The sequence below is a fragment of the Danio rerio genome, chromosome 8 (assembly GCF_049306965.1).
Source record: "Danio rerio strain Tuebingen ecotype United States chromosome 8, GRCz12tu, whole genome shotgun sequence".
NCBI lineage: Eukaryota > Metazoa > Chordata > Actinopteri > Cypriniformes > Danionidae > Danio > Danio rerio.
In genome coordinates this window covers 56,006,319-56,027,412 of record NC_133183.1, presented here as the reverse complement: position 1 = coordinate 56,027,412, position 21,094 = coordinate 56,006,319, and the positions used below count along the sequence as shown (strand labels likewise).

Here is a 21,094-nt window from a genome sequence, read left to right as displayed (position 1 = left end):
ATTTTTAATCCTCAGATCAGTATTTGCAGGACACTATGGGGCACCTGCTGGGCTGCCTAAAAAAAGAAAAGGAGCGGACGGCAGCATTTCAAGCGCTGGGGCTACTGGTGGTGGCTGTGAGGGCTGATATTCAGCCATACCTAAGCAAGATCCTGGAGATTATCAAAGCTGCATTGCCACCGAAAGACTTTGCGCACAAGTAAGAACCAAGAACCATCTAAATTGGAAGACTGTCAGTACATACAGTAGCTCACTTCTAAACAGTAGCTGAAGTAATTCAAAGTGCTGACCTTGAGTGGGAAATTTTCTCTACTTGATCTTTTCTTTACTTTAAACAATGATGGAGTTATAACATTTTACGGGGGCATTTATATACATATCGGGGCATATGTAGCTCCTTAAAAAAAGAAATATATTTTATTGTAGTTATAAACTGTTACGTTCCCCTCAACTCTGTCTAAGGGGACACGGGTTTTGTGTGTGTGTTTTAGCATTAAGGTCCTATGAGCAACCTTATAAAGGACCAAACAAAAGAAATATGCAACCTGAATGAAGATTAACAAAATATTTATTGAAGGATTAAGGAAGGGTTCCAAAAAAACTTCAAGAGGGGGTTCAAGCCAAAACAACAAACAAAAATTCTCTGAGAGAGAGGGAAGAACTAAATAATCTATAAAAGAAAAGAAAAGAAAAATACATCAAAATACTCTCACTCCCTTACTAACATAAACAGGAGAAAACTGTTACAAAAAGGAAAATGGCACCCCCTCTATACTAACCCAATTCCTGATTAACAAAGAGTAAAAAGTGGTTAACAAAGTAGTATTGAAAACATAAATTAACTTACAATCAAAAAGAGGTTGAGACAAAGGCTGTATCAGATAGTCAACAGCATCAACAGAACTTAAACAAATTAAAGTTCCTAATCAACAAATAATGCTTAAAGGATTAAACAAAGAATAATTTTTAAAGTCTCACAAAAGAGCCTCCACACACACAAAAACACACTGGCTGCGTCCGAAAACGCATACTTCCATACTATATAGTACGCCAAAATCAGTATGCGAGCCGAGTAGTATGTCCGAATACATAGAATTCGAAAATCAGTATGCGAAAAGTACCCGGATGACTTACTACTTCCGGCGAAATTCTGGAGTGCGCATCTCATGCACGCTGCGCTATTCCATGATGCCCCGCGAGCGAATTCATGAATGGGAATGAAGCGACGCAAATTACGCAGGTAGGTCGCGTGACCATGACAAAATGGCGGATGTAGTACGTCCGAATTCCATTCATACTTTCACATTCATACTGTATAGAACGTACTTTTCTAACGGCCGAGTAGTACGTTTAAATTCAAATACAGTACCTACTGAGTAGTAGGCGGTTTCGGACGCAGCCACTGTTCCATTGGAGACAAGCTGCTTAAATGCCCACGACTTTACTCGTCCTCCAATCACTGAATGGTTCATTAGTGGCAGCAGGTGACGTTAATCATCACCTATTAGGGTGTAGCAGAGAAAGGAAGAAAGAAAATACAAAACAGAAACAAATACGTCCTGGGACGTAACATAAACAAATGCAGTGAAAATATATTTTTTAAAAGAAGAACTTTATACTCCACGTCCACATTGATTTGGATAGCGCTCCTCTGCTTGTTGTGATAATATTACCTGCAGTGGCAGCAAGCTTGTTTTGCATATCCCCGACTGGAGTAGTGTGTTTTTCTATGAGGGTGGAAGAGGCAAATTGCCATGTTGAACACAGTGGCAAAGAAAACATTATATTTCACTTCACTGTACACTTATTTGACACCTATTTATCTTCCAAATAACCATGGCAAATGATTCGGGTTTTGATGTGTACCAAACAGAAAGCCTTGTACCAAATAGTTCAGTAGGAATATGTGTATCGTTACACTTCTTTTAAGAATGTAATCTCTGATTTACTTCTCATTTTGTCCCTTCGTGGTTTGTGTTACAACCTATTAGGAGGCAGAAGACCATGCAGGTGGATGCTACTGTATTTACTTGCATAAGTATGCTGTCCAGAGCTATGGGGCCTAGCATCCAACAGGACGTCAAAGAACTTCTGGAGCCCATGCTAGCTGTTGGTCTCAGGTACTGTACAACTGCTTGGATTTAGTCTCTTATTCTCAGTTATATATGCAGGGCTCCACAATAAGGACTGCCCGGTGGCACAGGGCCAGCGTGATAGCCGCTTGGGACAGTAGACAGGATCATTACTGGCCCGATTGGGACAGTGCTGCCTTGTCTCTAACATTTAATTAGTCTGTGACTATTTGTCAATTGCATGCATTTTAAGTTTGTGCTTTTAAGTCTTTAAACACTACCTTCTTTGTGATGTCGTAAACACCATATTGCTTTTCAGTACCTCTTCTCAGATTTGATGTTTTGAGCATGCAATCTTTTTCCGTAACTTGGTAACAACCAATACAGCGAAGAAACGGCAACATCAAATTATAAGGCTAAAAGAAAATGTCTGTTTCTAATGTCTTGCAAGCAGACATTTATGTGTGAACAACACAATAAAAAAAATAAAGTCATGTTTTGCACAGTTTGCCGTCAGTTTGACAAGTCAGCCACCAATTGTTAAATAATTTCGAACCGCAATAAAATACCACCACGTTTTCCTTTGCTGTTTTTGTTTGCATGACACTTTTCGAACAATTTCAAAGTATTGAAATTGTAGAATCACAGATTTTATTTTTGACACATTACTTAAAATATGCGGCTAAAAATAGCTATTAACTTCCATTTTTTAAATTTATTTATTTATTTATTTTTTTTGGATGGGGCCAGTGAAAATTTTGGCAGGGCAAGTTAAAATCTGAACCACTGGCCCGATCGGCCCAGTAGAAAAAATCCTTAGTGTTTAACCCTGATAAGGCAGTCATTGCTTAAAATGCAATAATTCAGTACTAAACACTATTCACAACTCATTCAGACAAGTCAAGTAAAAAAAAATGTCAACATAAATTTAGTGAATTGTGCACAAACTTTGAGGCTTTTTACATGCCAAAAGATTTAAAGGGAATGTGATACGGCTGCACAATATTGGAAAAATTAGATTTTTCCTGTGAAAAATATTGCAATATGAATACAGTTTCACAATATGGTTTGAATTAGGGGTGTCAAAATTAATTGTTTCTTCTGTGCACCGCGATGCAGACGCGGACAATTCGGTATGGGTTCAGTAATAATCATTACCGGTTATTATGTACTGACGTCATTTACCTCATATGCGCTCTGTCGCAAAGGAAGGTGAGTGCGGGTATTTTCAACACTCCAGGAGCCAACTCAGGGCCGGCACGTGGCAAAGGCAGTATAGGCAAATGCCAAGGGCGCTGTAAATCCAGGGGGGCGCCAGAAATGAGTGCGGTTAAGTTGGTTTTGTTTTCGATATTCCTGACACATTCAGTGATAGACGGCAATAACTCAAAAACCTCTTACCCTAAAAAGATCTAAAGTGTGTTTCCTACAAAAAGACAAAGCTGGTTATGTTTCACAGCTGTCTTTTTCTTTTTTACCCAAAACCTGCTTACCGCGAGTATGTTGGTTCCAAAACAGGTGATAAGAGTTAGTTAAATCAACCTCCTGAAGATAACCGCAGGTTAATGCGCGTGCACGGCACAAACCTAAAGGCATTTTCAGTAGATCGCCGAAAAAATGTTATGAAAAAAAAAAGCTATGCACTTATAACCCTCTCAAAATGAAAAAACTTGTATCTGTGTGTCCACATCCACAAATATTCTCATCAAAAGAGCATGCAATGCTGAGTAAGCTCTCTGAAACAGACAAACAAATGGAACAGCAACTTACTACTCACTCTGGAACATAGCAATTTACTCTCTGAACATTTATCTTCAGAGAGTAAGTTGCTATGGCTACTTAACATACAGTACCCAGAAGTTACCTCCGATTTTGGAACCAAAGCTGAGGTTATCCACCTACTTACTCTCAAACTTACCCTGGTATGTCACATAACCTGCTTTCTGGAACAGCCCCCAGTATAGGTTCACACCTCTAGTTTGAATGGCACTATTTGATGTTTTCTGATGAGTCAAAGTATCCGATCACACCGAAAACGATATTGCGTTGAACGGCACTTTTTTTAAAATGATTTACTAACAGCTGTGAGTGTTTTGCGTGCTGTTTATTCGCTCTGCGCACCTCGCGGTTTTGTTATTGCGCTCTGTATGGTTGCAGTTGAAACAAAAGTCAAGTCTGAGCAGAAAAGGCGCGCTACGTCAGTCGGGTCTTTTTCATTCTCCAATCAACTGAAAGCAAAACGTATTTTAAAACGAAAACGTTATAGTGTAAACAGTGCCTTAGTTACATTAAAGCTATTATCTACGGAGACCCGGAAGGGTCGTAATGGTGGAAGAAAAAAATGGGTGGGGGAAAAAAAAAAACAAGTGATAGGTAAACATATTTTTGAAAGTTTTTGCGTTCCCTCACAAATATGTTTTGCGTTATCTCGCAAATATGTTTTGTGAGAGAACGCAAACATGTCTTGCGTTCCCTCGCAAAACTGTTGTATGACAAACATTTCACTTCATACATGACAACCCTCCTGTTTTTGCTGGAATTGTTCCGTATTTTACCATTATATTCTATTATCAGGTGTTTTCCCATATTTTTCTCATATTTTAATCTTGAAAGCATGTTGAAAACAATATTAAAATGTCTGCATTCACTATCTTTCCATTTGAGCTGTGCGTCGATCAGCGCCCCTCATATGCACTGATAAACTGATCCCAGATCAGCTTCTGTAAACGCTATTTAAAGTGACACCTCTGTCATCAAACAAGTGAAGAGCAGCAAATAATTTTCTCATTTTGTTTTGTTTGATGAGGTGTCACTTTACGAACGCACTGATATATAATGAAAGCATACTTTAACTGTTTGTGCTCAATTAAGAGGAAAGTAGCTGTTAAAATAAAACATGCAGGATGGACATGTTTACGTATTATTCAGTGTATTTGTCTGTTTAAGCATACACCCTAATCCGAAAGTGTCCTGCACTTCTGCTCCTCTGTAAATAGGGTGTACAGAAGCTGATCTTGAATCAGTTTATTGTACAGAGCGCGTCTGTCAGTCAGCGCTTATACATGCATTCACTGGTTCAGAGGTTGCATATGAAAGGTGATGATCAACACACAGCTTTAATGTAATGAAAGTGATGCAGACATTTTAATATTAATTTCAACGTGCTTTCAAGAATAAAAATATATCAGAAATATGGGAAAATACTCAATGATGGGATGGTAGAAGGACAGAATGGTAAAATACGGGAGAATTTCAGCAAAAACGGGAGGGTTTACATGAATGAAGTAAACAGAAAGTGTTTTAGGAGAAACAGTTTTGCAAGATAACGATTTTTCCTCCCACCCAGGTATTTTTTTCTTCCACCAATTTTTTTTCTTGCACCTATTTTTTTCCCCCCCACCATCACGTCCCTTCCGGGTCTCCGTAAGAATCAAATAAAAAAAAACATTGTGAAATTTGTAACCACCCAGAAGTAAGATTTTGGGAAAAAAAACAATCCCGAAAAGTGTTTTGTCCAAATAAATTTTATTACACACAAGAGTCTCTTCAACACTATAAATAATCCTGTATGCATGACATAGCATTGAACAACCCCTTTAAACATTATTTCTCTTGCCAACTCTCTTCTCTTCAGCCCTGCTTTGACTGCAGTGCTTTACGACCTGAGCAGGCAGATCCCACAGCTGAAGAAGGACATTCAGGATGGTCTGCTAAAGATGCTTTCACTTGTGCTCATGCACAAGCCTCTTCGTCACCCGGGTATGCCCAAGGGCCTGGCGTATCAGCTATCATCGCCCAGCCTGACCAATATCCCTGAGGCTAGCGACGTGGGCAGCATAACTCTGGCACTGAGAACTCTCGGCAGCTTTGAATTTGAAGGTAAGATGACTTAGGTGATGACCTTTAAAATAAATAGCATTTTCTTATCAGTTTGTTTATGAATTAAAGGACCAGTTCACCCAAAAATTTGAATTCTGTCGTTTTGTTCCAGATCTTTGTTTATGTTCAGAACAGAAATTAAGATATTTTAAAGATATTTTAGGGTGCTTTCACACCAGTGAATCGTCCACCGGGAATATTTCAGTGGCTAAACAACACGTCTTTGCATAGAACCCAATCATAACACAATACACTCTACATCAGCTCTGTGTGACTGATATAGTTTTAAAACAGAACATTACCTCTCTAACAGAAATACTTCAGCCATGGTGTGGTGTCGTCCTTCCTCCAGCGTGCAAAAGTAACTCCAATACTGATTCAGGAGTTTAAAAAGTTGGAATTCAGCATTTGAATTTGCTGCAACTGACAGTCTCGCGTGCATGTGTCGCTCATCTAGGCGTGCACCTCAGATTTAAGCTAATTATTTTGGATGTGATTCAAATGGCACGAGACACAGAACATAGACTCAAACTTTGCCATATTTGAAGCTTAGAGGTAGATTAAAGTTAGTCTCTGTGTGCACAGATGGAGGGACGGCCAACTGTACTGTAGTCTGCTTCAAAACAGTGGTCAGTACTCGTTTAGCGGGAACTTCGTGGTTCCTCAAAGCCTGGTTTATACTTCTGCGTCAAGTGACCGGCGTTACCCATGGCGCATGCAACACGCGTAGCTGTGCATTTATACTTCTGCACGTCTCTGTTGGTCTGCATTAACACTTCCGAAACGCTAGTTGGCAGTGAGGCGTTTATGTTCCTCTGTGTCGAGTTTCTTCACTGGTGTTTTGCTTTTCCTGAACACTTCTGGGATGTACAAGTGGCTCAAACTTGCTCATTTTGTGGCAGGAACCGGCGGACGTGCAACAACTTTAACTAAGAGGTACACACAAACCAAATTTTCCATCCAGAGCTCCTTCACGAGACTCCACAGTTGTAAACAATCGCTCCATCTGGCTCGCACCATTTACGCGGCTCTCGGTCCCGCCCAGACTCGTCAGCGCTACCAAGACGACCAATCACAGAGCTTGCGCTACGCGTCGTTGTGACGTGTAGTTAAATTTTTTTTAGAGGTGCACGTCAGCGACGCCGAAGGCCACGGCAAAGGGCTATGCGTCAGCGCCGTAGCATACGCCGGCGTTTGACGCAGAAGTATAAATCAACCTTAATGGCGGATTTGCGTGGCCAGAGATGCGCAAAAGCCCAAATCTGCATTTGTTGACTGACAGTTTGAGTTACTTATCGGAATTATGAGAGATGTCGGTCCGACTTTATTTAATTGGATGAACATTTTTTATTTTTATGCCTTACCCAGAATAAAAAAAATACATATAAACACATTTAGATCATTTACTTTAATCATTACTATTAGACTGTGAAGAGACTTTCAATCAGCACATCAAAAATGCTTCTGAAGACAATCAGCTAATGCGCCTTTAATAACAGAACTTTTTTTTTAGGTGAACAAATTATTTAAATGTGCGGTGTGTACGAGTTAGACTAGTGGTTAAGCTTGGTATTGCATTATATGATTACATCAGATACTGATCATTTGCTTTCTTTAGTGTTAAATGCTACAAATGCGAATTTAAATATCTTTATACTTGACATTTATTGGCACACTGAAAACATCAGTGTGTTTACCTCAGATCTTGAAACTAGCAGGCATATAGTTTAAAGATTAAAGATTAAAAGTTAAAACTGTGACTCAATGCAAACCAACATAATATCAGTCATTCAGCATGTACTTTGAACAATGTTAAAGAGTTTTAATATGTAATGCATACATTGAGGCAACTGAAAGGAAATGAGATTTTTTCCACCAATGCAAGCCAGAGTGCGAAAATTTAATTGGGTAACAATGACAGGCATTCTTATATGGAAAGCACATTTTTCAAGGAGAATAACTGACTTTAACTGGCTTTTTTTTAGATAAACATTAGCATGCTCTTGTCGGCGCAATAGCCTAGTGGTTTGCGCGTCGACATACGGTGCAGTAGCACGTCAGGGCGTTCCGAGATCGAATCCCGGCTTGAGGACATTTCCCTACCCTACCCCCCTTTCTCTCCCACTTTGCTTCCTGTCTAAATACTGTTCTATCTAATAAAGGCAAAAAGGCCAAAAAAAAAAAGAAATGTTAGCATGTTCTTTTAAAAAATATGCAAACATATTATGGTATTTTTATGCTTTAGATGAATCAAAAATGTATATACAGCACCTTTAAATAAGTGTGATGATGTTTGGTTGATTTTTAGGCCACTCCTTGACCCAGTTTGTGCGTCACTGTGCGGACCACTTTCTGAACAGCGAGCACAAGGAGATCCGCATGGAGGCGGCGCGCACCTGCTCACGTCTGCTTACCCCCTCCATCCACCTGCTCAGCGGACATGGACACGTGGTCAGTCAGACCGCTGTGCAGGTGGTGGCTGACGTTCTCAGCAAGCTACTTGTGGTTGGCATCACTGACCCAGGTGAGAGACACAATTGTTTGAATGCGTGATTATAGGGACGGTGAAGAGAGAACATTAATAAATCTGTAAATAAATCTATTAGTAAATTTACCATTCATTCATTCATTCATTTTCTTGTCAGCTTAGTCCCTTTATTAATCCGTGGTCGCCACAGCGGAATGAACCGCCAACTTATCCAGCAAGTTTTAAACAGTAATATTTAGATGTGTGAATTGTAAAATTTAAGTAATGTTTTTATGAAATCTTTTTGATTTTTGACATGTTTTAAAAATATTGAAATTTTGAAATTGATTTGTGGCAATATATTTGTGGAACGGTGGCTCAGTGGGTAGCACTGTCGCCTCACAGCAAGAAGGTCTCCGGTTCGAGTCCTGGCCAGGCCAGTTGACATTTTTGTGTGGACGTTGCATATTCTCCCCGTGTTAGTGTGGGTTTGCTTCGTGTGCTTTGGTTTCCCCCACAGTCCAAAGACTTGCGCTATAGGTGAATTGGATCAACTCAATTGTCCGTAGTGTGTGAATGTGAGAGTGTATGGGTGTTTTCCATTACTGGGTTGTGGCTGGAAGGGCATCCGCTGCGTATAAGATGTGCTGGAATAGTTGGCGGTACATTCCGCTGTGGTAACCCCTGATAAATACGGGACTAAGCTGAAGGAAAATGAATGAATGAAATGTGAAATTTTTGACCGATACTGATAACTCAGGCTAAAATCTGATATATTGGCCAATAAACATAAATTTGTTTGACATTTTTCTGAATGATTGCAAGTATAATAGGCAAACACACAGTGAAAAAAAAGTTTTTTTTTATTTTAAAAACGTCTGAAAAGTTTGAACTAATAAACTTTAAACTTTATTAAATAGCTATTAAGCTCTGTGACTAACTTTCTCTTTTAGACTTTTTTCTTTGAATGCAAAATTACCCATTCTGCTTTGCATATATGTGTAAGGAGGATGTTCCGAACTTCCGGTCAGCAGCTTGATGAGTATAAAAACATTTGGACAGCTTAAAGATAATTATAGTTTTAACCCATTTTACTTTACCATGCGAACACAGGGAAAACATGCAAACTCCACACAGAAATGCCAGCTGACCCAGCTGGGACTCAAACCAGCCACCTTCTTGCTGTAGGGCTTTTCAAATTTATAACTGACCCAAACAAATGTAATTCACCAAAATGTTTGACACACACACACACACACACACACACACTCTCCCCAGGGTTTCTGCGGGGTCTTAAAAAGTCTTTATAGACCTTAAAAAGGCTTAAATTTACTGAAATATTGTGTTGTAGGTTTTAAATCTTTTTAAACAGGTCTTATTTTTTTTTTATTGCGACCCAATCTGGCCGAAACCAATACAATTACCAACAATCCATCATAAAACTTATTTTTTATTTAAAAAGGTAATTTTATCATAATTATTTATCGTAATGGTTTAGTTTTTTTTCCTTAAAATAACATTTGTTTAAAAGTGCTCCATGTACTTACTGCTGAGGGTACCGACCTAGACTGATTGAATACAGATTGGTAACCATTCACATCTATAGTAGGAAAAACAAATGGAAGTCAATGGTTACAGGTTTAAATTTTTTTGTTTAACAGAAGGAAGAATGTCAAACAGGTTTGGAACATCCTCCACGATAAATAAATGATGACAGAACTTTCAGTTTAACGTGAACCATCCATTCATCAGCCAGGTTTTCATCTTGTTAAAGAGAAATGGTTGAATATCACGTTCTATGAGAGTTTATCTCATACATGCACTGTTTCTTTGGCCTCATGACAGACCCTGATATTCGATACTGTGTGCTGGCCTCCCTGGACGAACGCTTTGATGCCCACCTGGCACAAGCAGAGAACCTCCAGGCTCTGTTTGTGGCGCTGAATGATGAAGTGTTTGAGATCCGCGAACTGGCCATCTGCACCATCGGTCGACTCAGCAGTATGAACCCTGCCTTTGTCATGCCCTTCCTGCGCAAGATGCTCATTCAGGTACTCATGTTTGTTAGCATTTTTTTAAATGTACATCCTATCATGATATACATACTCTTATATATTATATATTAAGAGGATCTGTTAAATAGCATAGTGCCAGAATAAAATATCACACAGGTGAGTGGGCTTGACAAACCACCTGTAGAAAACACTCTTTCATCTCGGCACTAGTTTTGCACATTTGCACAAGACACTTTCTTATAATCACTCCACATCTATAAAAAAATAAATAAATAAAAGTCATTGTGGGTGACGCGGTGGCGCAGTAGGTAGTGTTGTCGCCTCATAGCAAGAAGGTCGCTGGTTCGAGCCTCGGCTGGATCAGTTTGCGTTTCTGTGTGGAGTTTGCATATTCTCTCTGCGTTCGTGTTAGTTTACTCCGGGTGCTCCGGTTTCCCCCACAGTCCAAAGACATATGGTATAGATCAGGGGTGTCAAACTCAATTCCTGGAGGGCCGAAGCCCTGCACAGTTTAGTTCCAACCCTGCTCCAACACACTTACCTGTAGGTTTCAAACAAGCCTGAAGGACTCAATTAGTTTGATCAGGTGTGTTTAATTAGGGTTGGAACTAAACTGTGCAGAGATGCGGCCCTTTTGGAACTGAGTTTGACACCTGCGGTATAGATGAATTGGGTAGGCTAAATTGATCGTAGTGTATGAGTGTGAATAAGAGTGTATGGATGTTTTCCAGAGATGGGTTGCAGCTGGAAGAGCATATGCTGCGTAAAACATGTGCTGGATAGGTTGGCGGTTCATTCCTCTGTGGCGACCCTGGTTTAATAAAGGGTCTAAGCCTTTATTAAATGTCTATAGAACGAGACCTAGCTGTCACTCAAGTGGCCACTCTCTTAATTATGCAGACTTAATATAACCTAAGGGTAATATTAGCTATATGAACCAAATTAGTTTTTTGGACCAGGCTGTAAACACCATATTTTTGTAAAAACTGTGCAATGCTTCACACAGGTGAGTGGGCTTGGCACACTCTTTTCTCTTTCATCTCTAAATGCACCAGACTCTTTCCTAAAAATAAAATAACTGCTAATCTAACATGTATATTACTGCTGTCTGTTGATTAAAAGCTGATTTTATCCTAATTTGAATTTAAGCGTCCGCTTAATGATTTTATGTAAATTAAAGTGTAAATAACTTTTGTTTCTTCAGTTGCCAGTGTACTCAACTAATACATTCAATTACGTGTTATCAAAAATCACTTCTGCTTTTAAAGGGATAGTTCGCACAGAAATTAAAATCTTTAGAGTTTACTCGTTGTTTCTTAACCTTTAGTAGTTTCTTCCTTTTGTTTTGTTTGAAAGAAGATGGAAGCTTGTGAAGGTTTGATAAAACATGACAGAGTTTTGATTTCTAGGCTAACTATCCCTTTCATTTTTATATATTTTTTTAAATTACCTTTATTTTTTTCAACACTCTAGAAATATAAGGTCAGGTAATACTGTGAAGTACAGTAATTCACACAGTAATATATTTTGTATATAAGTAGTATGTTGCAGTAAACGTCTTACTGTCCTCTGCATTCACAATTAATAAGAGTAGCTGTAAGATTTTACTTTAGGTCATCTACCAACAGATGGCAGTCAATAAATGTTTTTCCTGCTGAAATATCAGCAGTTTTCTTTTACCACCGCTTTAGTCAGCCTGCTCTGACTTTGTTTTCCCAGCCATATCAACTTATACTGTTTTGACTAACATCTTATTCAGACATTTATTGTGCTGCTGTTGCTTACTTATTTCTGTAGAACATCTTATTAGAACATCAATAAGAGTAACTATATACTGTCTAACACAACAAAACTTAAAGGGATAGTTCACCCCAAAAAATACAAGGTCTGTCATCATTTACCCACCTTTCATTTGTTTCAAACCAGTGTGAGTTTTTTTCTTCTTGTTTAACCCAAAAGAAGATATTTTGAAGAATTTTGAAAACCGGTAATCATTGACTTTCATTAGTATTTTTTTCAACTATAAATCTCATTAGTTATCAGTTTCAACAGTCATCAAAATAATACAAAAGAAGATATTTTAAAGAATGTTTCGAAACCGGTAACCATTGATTTGGATAGTATTTGTTTTTCCAACTATGGATGTCAATGATTACCGTGTTTCTAACATTTTTTGAAATAACACAAAAGAAGATATTTTGAAGAATAGTTTAAAAGCGGTAACCATTTACTTGCATTGTATTTGTTTTGCCAACTATGGATGAACGATCACTGCTTTCCAACATTCTTTGTAATATCACAAAAGAAGATATTGTGAAGAATGGTTCGAAACCGGCTACCATTGACTTGCATAGTATTTGTTTTTTTCAACTATGGATGAATAATTACTAGCTTTCAGCGTTCTTTAAAATAGCACAAAAGAAGATATTTCGAAGAATGTTGAAAACCGGTAACTATTGACTTGCGTAGTATTTGTTTTTCTAACTATAGATGAATAATTACCGGTTTCCAACATTCTTCAAAATAAAACAAAAAAAGATATTTTGAAGAATAGTTTCAAACCGGTTACCATTGACTTGCATAGAATTTGTTTTTCCAACAATGGCTGAATGATTACTGGTTTCCAACAATCTTTGAAGTAACACAAAAGAAGACATTTTGAAGAATGTTGGAAACCGGTAACCATTGACTTCCATAGTATTTATTTTTCCAACTATGGATGTCAATGGTTATCGTTTTTCCAACATTTTGTGAAATATCTTTGTTTATGTTAAATGGAAAAAAAACTCAAGCTGGTTTGGAATAAGTTAAGGGTGAGTAAATGGTGACAGCATTTACATTTTATATGGACAGTCCTCCAACAGACATTCTGCTGGCTATAGGTTGGATTTAGTTGTGGTTGTAGAGATGTAATTGCAAGGGAGCATCAAACTAAAGTGTAATTCTTCAAACTCCGTACAGATTCTGACTGAGCTGGAACATAGCGGTGTGGGCCGAAACAAAGAGCAGAGTGCCCGCATGCTGGGTCACTTGGTTTCCAATGCTCCCAGACTTATTCGCCCATACATGGAGCCCATTCTCAAGGTACAGTTGTGTCCTTTTGTTTTCTATGCATGTTTTGGGGGTAGTTGTGAAATGTGTTGTATATGTCTGTAGAAAGTTTCTTTCCTAATGATATGGCTTTTAAGATTTAATACACAGCATTTATAAAGTCAATATTTATATTCTTGAAGTACACTGTAAGCAATATTTTATTATCTTTTTTAATTATTTTGATTAAACATATATACAGTTGAAGTCAGAATTATTAGCCCCCGCTTGGATTTTTTTTTCTTCTTTTTTTAAATATTTCCCAAATAATGTTTACCAGAGCAAGGAAATTTTCACAGTATGTCTGATAATATTTTTTCTTCTAGAGAAAGTCTTATTTGTTTTATTTCGGCTAGAATAAAAGCAGTTTTTAATTTTTTATAAACCATTTTAAGGTCAACATTATTAGCCCCTTTAAGCTATATATTTTTTCGATAGTCTACAGAACAAACCATCATTATACAATGACTTGCCTAATTACCCTAACCTGACTAGTTAACCTAATTAGCCAAGTTAAGCCTTTAAATGACACTTTAAGCTGAATAGAAGTGTCTTGGAAAATATCTAGTCAAATATTATTTACTGTCATCATGGCAAAGATAAAATAAATCAGTTATCAGAAAGTTATTAAAACTATTATGTTTAGAAATGTGTTGAAAAAAATCTGCCTTTTAATTAAACAGAAATTGGGGAAAAAATAAACAAGGGGGCTAATAATTCTGACTTTTACTGTATATGCCTGATTTATTTAGAAAAGTGATACATTTCATTAAAATTGGCATATAATATAGGATAATTCAATGATATTTTGTAAAGTGGTTGCGGATTCAATTAAGAAATAAAAAATGTAAACAATTAAATGTCATCCTGGACCACAAAACCAGTCATAAGTGTGATTTTTTTTTTAAATGGATATGTATGCATCACATAAAAGCTGAATGTGTATTCTTACCATTGATGTATGGTTTGTTGAAATGGGACAATATTTGGCAGAGATACATTTATTCGAAATCTGGATTCTGAGAGTTCAACATATCAGTGGTGGAAAAAGTACTGAAAAATCATACTCAAGTAAAAGTACCCTTACTTGCCCTATAATGTAATGCAAGTTGAGTAAATATTACAAGTAAATTAAATATTACTCAAAGTATGAGTAAAACGTAGCCCCTTTTAAAAGTACTCAAGAGCAAGTGAGTATTACGCTGTGAAAAGCTGATGCATTTACATGTCATTTGTGGTTGTGTGTAAACGTAACATTCTGTAGCACTATCGAGTTACTGCCCAGCAGGCACACAATGTCATAAGACGCAAATATTAGGTTAGATTTAGGTTGTGATGTCAGGTGACCAAAATTCAATGTGTAACCATCGTCTAAGGACAACATTAATCTGACATCCAATAACGATGTCAAATGACATTGATATTTGGTTGATTTTAGGTTGTGTTAGAAAGTGACTAAAATCCAACGTCGAGCCAACATCTTAAACCAACATCATATTGACGTCAAATACTGACATTTACTTGTCAGGTATGGCAACCAAAATCCAAAGTCTGATAGACGTCAAAGTGGTAACATCCACACAACATCAAGCTGCAACATCATTAGACGTTGATATTTGGTTGAAAAGATTTTGGACACTTTCTTAGACACTTTTAATGCTTCCAAACAGTTTGCTGCAATTATAAATCGCCCATGTCTTGAGGTAGTTCATTATGATGTGATTTGATTGGAAAGGAATCACTGTTTTTTCTTCTAATCAAGAAAAAATAAAGTTGTGACTGCTGGAAAGTAGTGGAGTAAAAGTAGTCATACAGGACTAAAATTGTACTGAAGGGAAAGTAAATGTACACGTTTAAAAAAACTACTTTCTAAATTACAATTCCTGAGACAAACTACTCAATTACAGTAATTTGAGTAGTTGTAATGTTACTTTACACCACTGAGTGTGTGTGTGTGTGTGTGTGTGTGTGTGTGTGTGTGTGTGTGTGTGTGTGTGTGTGTGTGTGTGTGTGTGAGTGTGAGTGTGTGTGTGTGTGTGTGTGTGTGTGTGTGTGTGTGTGTGTGTGTGTGTCTTTAAAGTTGTCAAAATTCAGTTTGTAGACATGTATGTTACAATTTTTTTTTTTTTTACATTTTTTTATATATTTGTGGTACAGGGTGTCCATGGGGTCTTGAAAAGTATTAAATTCACTAAATATTGTGCTGAAGGTCTTAAATCATTTAAAACAGGTCTTAATTTTTCTATATCCAAGTAAAGCTAGCCAATCGGGTCGACACCCAATCACCAATAATTCATCTCAGAACTTATATTAAGTTTACTGCAAAGAGATACAATTCAGAACAGCTGTTAGACATTTTTACAGCAAATTCTGCAAACGAAATTCCCTAATCAGCAAAAGAAAACTAAAGCAACACATCCCTTTACATTATCTTCCATTAATGCACAAACTATTAACAGAAGCCAGAAACCAGACCCTTAGAAAAATCCTTAGTGTTTAGCCCTGTAAGTCTAAAATTGTATTCATAATGGTCTTAAAATGGTCTTAAAAAGTCTCAAATTTGACTTGAAGAAACCCGCAGAAACCCTGTAGTAAGGAAGTTACAAAATGTCTTCATGGAACATGATCTTGACTTGATATTAAAAAATGAATTGTCAAAATAAAATCAATAATTTTAACTCAACCCATGTATTTTTGACAATTGTCAAAAGTTGATTATAATTGTTAAGATGAGTTTACATGTTTTTTTCTGGAGGTAGATTTTATGTTCCTAAAGTGTGACTAAATGCACTCTTCCTGCCATTTTTGTTCTTCACACAGGCCCTCATTTTAAAGCTGAAAGATCCCGATCCAAACCCTGGAGTTGTCATCTGTGTTTTAGCTACTATTGGAGAACTTGCCCAGGTAACAGATCATTTTCTAGCCTAATCTTTTTACCTCATCTTTAGTACTTTTCAAATGAAAAGCTGTAAAATCCCTGGTGTACTTCAAAGTAAGTTCTTTTTCATTTGTTGATTGAGGGCAAAAAGATTTTCGAAAAGGTTGAGTGGCGGTAAGCTGTTTTTAGAACACTACAACACCACCATGCTGCAATAGGCAGGGTTGTAAAGGTGTCACACTGCTTGCATTTAATTAACTTTTAACTGCTTTTTCGGGGCCGGGTAGTGGGGGCAGCAGTGTTAGGGCCTACTCACGCTATGCTTTCCGAACCGTGCCCAGGCCTGTTTCCCGGATCGTTTCAGAAGTGTGAGTGCTCTGAATCGGGCTCAAGGTTCCCTTGGCCGGCCCTGGCCCAGTGGGAGGAGGTGTACCTCAGCGCGGTTCACTTTGACTTTGTACGCTTGTGTGTGAGTGCAAAATGTGCCTGAGCCCAAAACTGAAGATGAGACGTGACTTTTACGGGACAGTTTCATATGGATTTATTAATCATTCTTACTGTTCAGTGAACGCAAACTGCCGTAGTTTATTAAAGACGCAAACCCCCTCTCTGCACGACAGCTGCACCTTCAGCAAACCTCCTCATTCCTGCAGCACGAGGACTTTATGATTGTTTATGAGCGTCAAAAGTAGCGGATCTGTTCTGCGAAATATTTGACTGCGTGTCCCCGCATCCCAAATGCAAGTCTTCCCTCTCCCTAGACACTTCCTCCAGCTTCTCCGGGGGGATCCCAAGGCGTTCCCAGGCCAGACGAGAGACATAGGGCCTACTCACACTATGCTATCTGTACCGTGCCCAGGCCCATTTCCTGGATCGTTTGAGAAGTGTGAGTGCGCTGAATCGGGCTCAAGCACGGTTCACTTGGCCTGCCCTGGCCCGGTTGGAAGAGGTGTGCCTGAGCACGGTTCACTTGGGCTTTGGCGCGGTACGCTTGTGTGTGAGTGCAAAACGCGCCCAAAACTGAAAGCGAGACGTGACTTTTAAGGCACTGTTTCATATGGATTTATTAATAATTCTTACTGTTCAGTGAACGCAAACTGCCGTAGTTTATTAAAGACGCAAACCCCTCACTGCACGACAGCTGTGCGCCTTCAGCAGACCTCCTCATTCCTGCAGCACGAGAGCTTTATGATTGTTTATGAGCGCCAAAAGTGGCGGATCTGTTCGGCGAAATATCTGACTGTGTGTCTCCGCATCCCTAAGGACTGTTTGGCGAAATATTTGACGGCATATCAAACGACTGAAACGATATAACTAGAGAAATCTCCACTGTGCTGCTGAGTAAGAGAGCGCTTCTCACTGAACAGCGCAGCAGCGATGACGTAAGCGTGCCAAAGCCCGTTTGTGGTGTGAGCGCGGGCCGTCGGGGGAGACGGGAGGAGGGACAAGTGTGCTTTGGCCCGGTTCGAGGCAACTGTACCTAGTGTGAGTACGACCATAGTCCCTCCAGCTAAGATCTCCTCCCGGTGGGACATGCCTGAAACACCTCTCTAGGTAGGCGTCCAGGAAGCATCCGAAACAGATGGTTTCTCAAAAATGATTATTAGGTTACGAGAATCATTTCTCAATTCTAAGACTGTATTTGCACACAATTGACAAATAGTCGCGGACAAATAAAATTTTAGTGACAAGGCAGAATTGGCCTAATCGTGCCAGTAACAATCCTGTCTACTGTCTCGAGCATCTCTCATGCTGGCACCGGGCTTATTGGGTCCTTATTGTTGAGCCCTATACAGTTATTTTCAATATACTCAAGTTATGCATATTGTAATTAATTTCAACCATTCTGTTTTGTTTAAAAGTGAAAGAAAAAGATTCGTCTTTAAAAATCAGCAGAATATTCACACACTTTCTATCCAGTTAAGGGGTTAAAGGGGTTTTAAGAAGTAATTCGTTACTTAATAAGACAATTTTATTTTTTATAAATATAAATACATTTTAAATAATACAATATTGGTGGCTCAGTGATTAGTACTGTCGCCTCACAGCAAGAAGGTCACTGATTTGAGTCCCAGCTGGGTCAGTTGGCATTTCTGTGTGGAGTTTGCATGTTCTCTCTGTGTTTGCGTGGGTTTCCTTCAGGTGCCCTGGTTTCCCCCACAGTAAAAAGACATGTGCTATAGGTGAATTAAATAAAATAAATTGGCCGTAGAGAATGTGTGTGAATGAGTGTGAATGGATGCTTCACAGTACTGCACCGTGTAAAAAATATGCTGCTGGTTCATTCCGCTGTGGCGACCCATGATGAATAAAGGGACTAAGCCGAATTAAAATGAATGAATAAAAAAAATGATGATGTAATTAGTATTTAGTAAGTAACTCCATTTTTGAAGTAACTTACCCAACACTGCCCAATGCAAACTTTGTTTCGGCTGGATTTTGTTGAAAATTACATAACATCAGTTCATTCCTTGATTTAGTTTGAAATATTCCAGGGTCGTTTTCTTCTCTGTGCTGAACAATAGCAAGAAAAATCCTGACATTGGATGTGACTGCAGCTGTTGCTATTAAACAATGGGCTAGAGCCACCTTTTCACTTGTGTTTTACATTACACTTAAAGAAAATAGCCTGTCGAGCCTGAAAGCTCATTTAGTTGAAATGCTTTTAAGTGTGTCTATCTCTTTAATATGTTCCAGGTGAGTGGACTGGAGATGAGGAAATGGATGGATGAGCTGTTCCCAATCATTATGGACATGCTGCAGGACTCATCTTCATTAGCCAAGAGACAGGTTTGTTCATTCCCATGTAAAACTTTCCATTTGGCTGTGTCATTAACCTTGGCGGGACTGGACCAAACTCTTCCAACAAATAGTTTTTTGTAGGTTTTGTTTTTTTGAACAAAAAACGTTTATATTTTGACTTTTTGCCATGATGACTGTTTAATGTCAAGCGTTTTTGCTTTCTCTTTTCCAGTTTATTGACCATTTATTGAAACTGCAAAAATGACTCATGAAAAAGTGAATCATGGTTTAGCTAAACCAATAACATATGACTCGGATTTATATATCAACACCTTCTTCGAAAACCTGGGCATGTTTTCACAAAACATTCTCACTTCAAACTTACTCAAAAAGCTACAACCCCAAATCAGAAAATGTAGAGAAAATATGGAAAACGCAAATACAAAAAGAAAGTAGTGATTTCTAATTTTATTTTGACTTGTATTTCAGTGCAGACAAAACAACACACATTATTTAATTTGTTCTTCAAGATTGTTTTTTTAATCTTTTTTTCAGGATAAACTCGTATTCCAATTTTGGTTCTTGCAACACATATCAAAAAAAGTTGGAAGAGTAATTTACCACTTTATAATGTTGCCATTCTATTTCACAACACTTAAAAGATGTTTAAGGACTGAAGACACCAAGAGATGAAGTGTTTCAGGTGTAATTGTGTCCCATTTTTCCTGCAAACAAGACTTAAGGTGGGCAACAGTATGGGGTCTTTGTTGTCACATTTTGAGCTTTAAAATGCACCACACATTCTCTATTAGAGACAGGTCGGGACTGCAGACAGGCCAGTCAAGTACTCGTGTCCTCTTCCTCCACAGCCAGGTCTTTATAATTGTGGGTTTTGCATTGTCTTGTTGAAATATGCATGGGCGTCCCTTAGGGGTGTCATGATTTCGATTTTTAATCGAAATCGATCGAAATTTATGCTCATTTTCGATTATCGAATCATAAAATAGAATCGTCAATGCTGCCACGCCCCCATGTCACGTCACGGGAAAAAAACAGGCTTGTTGAAGTGCTTGTTAAACTGCAGAAGCAGGAGACCCGTCGACAGAACTTAAACCCTCTTCTCTTTCAAGTCGCCGGTGTGTAAACATTTTGGATTTCCAGTGAGTTATGTTGACAACGTTCGTGTTGTCGACAAAAAAAAAAAAAAAAAAAAAACAGTTTTGGAAGCTCTGCTATGTACGTATTACGTACGATTCGTCTGATAGACAACACCGGCATCGCGATCCTCCGCCCGCCCCCGTTGCAAATCCGCTCGCGAAAAGTACACACTCAGGCCCTGTTTACACTGTCTTTGTTTTTAAATGGCATTTTAGAACGACAACGATTTGACATCCACAGTGGCGTGTAGCATTTCTGAGCAGCCCTCCTTCCTCACTACCGCTGAAAATGCACATCACGTGACCACACAGACACAGACGCACTCACAGCCATGCGCTCGAGACAGCAGGTCCAGGCAGTCAGAGGACTGCTTCAATCTTTCACTCACTTGTACTTAGTCATTTTAGCGAACACCTCAGATACTGTTGGCTGGTTCCTGTTGGTTGTGCGTCTTTTTTTACCGACGCCATTATAAGGACACACATCACTGCCTATTCACGAGTCCCGCAGAAAAAAGTGATTGACAGGTGGTAATTATGTGTGTATCTTGCCTTTATTCATTTACTGTATGATTTGTTTATGGGTGAAAGAAAGACCATGCAAGTCAGGTAGTTTAAATGTTAGGCTACAAATAATTAATAGGTCATTAATTAATGAATTATTTATAATCGAAAATCAAATCCAATCGTGCCTTTAGAATCGAAAATGTAATCGAATCGAGGATTTGGAGGATCGTGGCACCCTTAGCGTCCCTGGACAAGAAGGCGGCATATTTTGCTCCAAAATCTCTGTA

At 38.5% G+C, this 21,094-nt stretch overlaps 1 protein-coding gene across 1 annotated transcript in view; it reads left to right on the top strand.

The window, feature by feature from the left end:
* mtor (mechanistic target of rapamycin kinase) overlaps positions 1-21,094 on the top strand; it is a 244,731-nt gene that overhangs the window by 19,284 nt on the left and 204,353 nt on the right. Inside the window, exons 9-16 of the mRNA NM_001077211.3 lie at positions 16-199; positions 1,992-2,120; positions 5,707-5,951; positions 8,260-8,475; positions 10,264-10,469; positions 13,395-13,517; positions 16,344-16,427; positions 19,099-19,191. Coding sequence (NP_001070679.3) covers positions 16-199; positions 1,992-2,120; positions 5,707-5,951; positions 8,260-8,475; positions 10,264-10,469; positions 13,395-13,517; positions 16,344-16,427; positions 19,099-19,191 — 1,280 coding nt within the window. The remainder of the gene's footprint in view (positions 1-15; positions 200-1,991; positions 2,121-5,706; positions 5,952-8,259; positions 8,476-10,263; positions 10,470-13,394; positions 13,518-16,343; positions 16,428-19,098; positions 19,192-21,094) is intronic.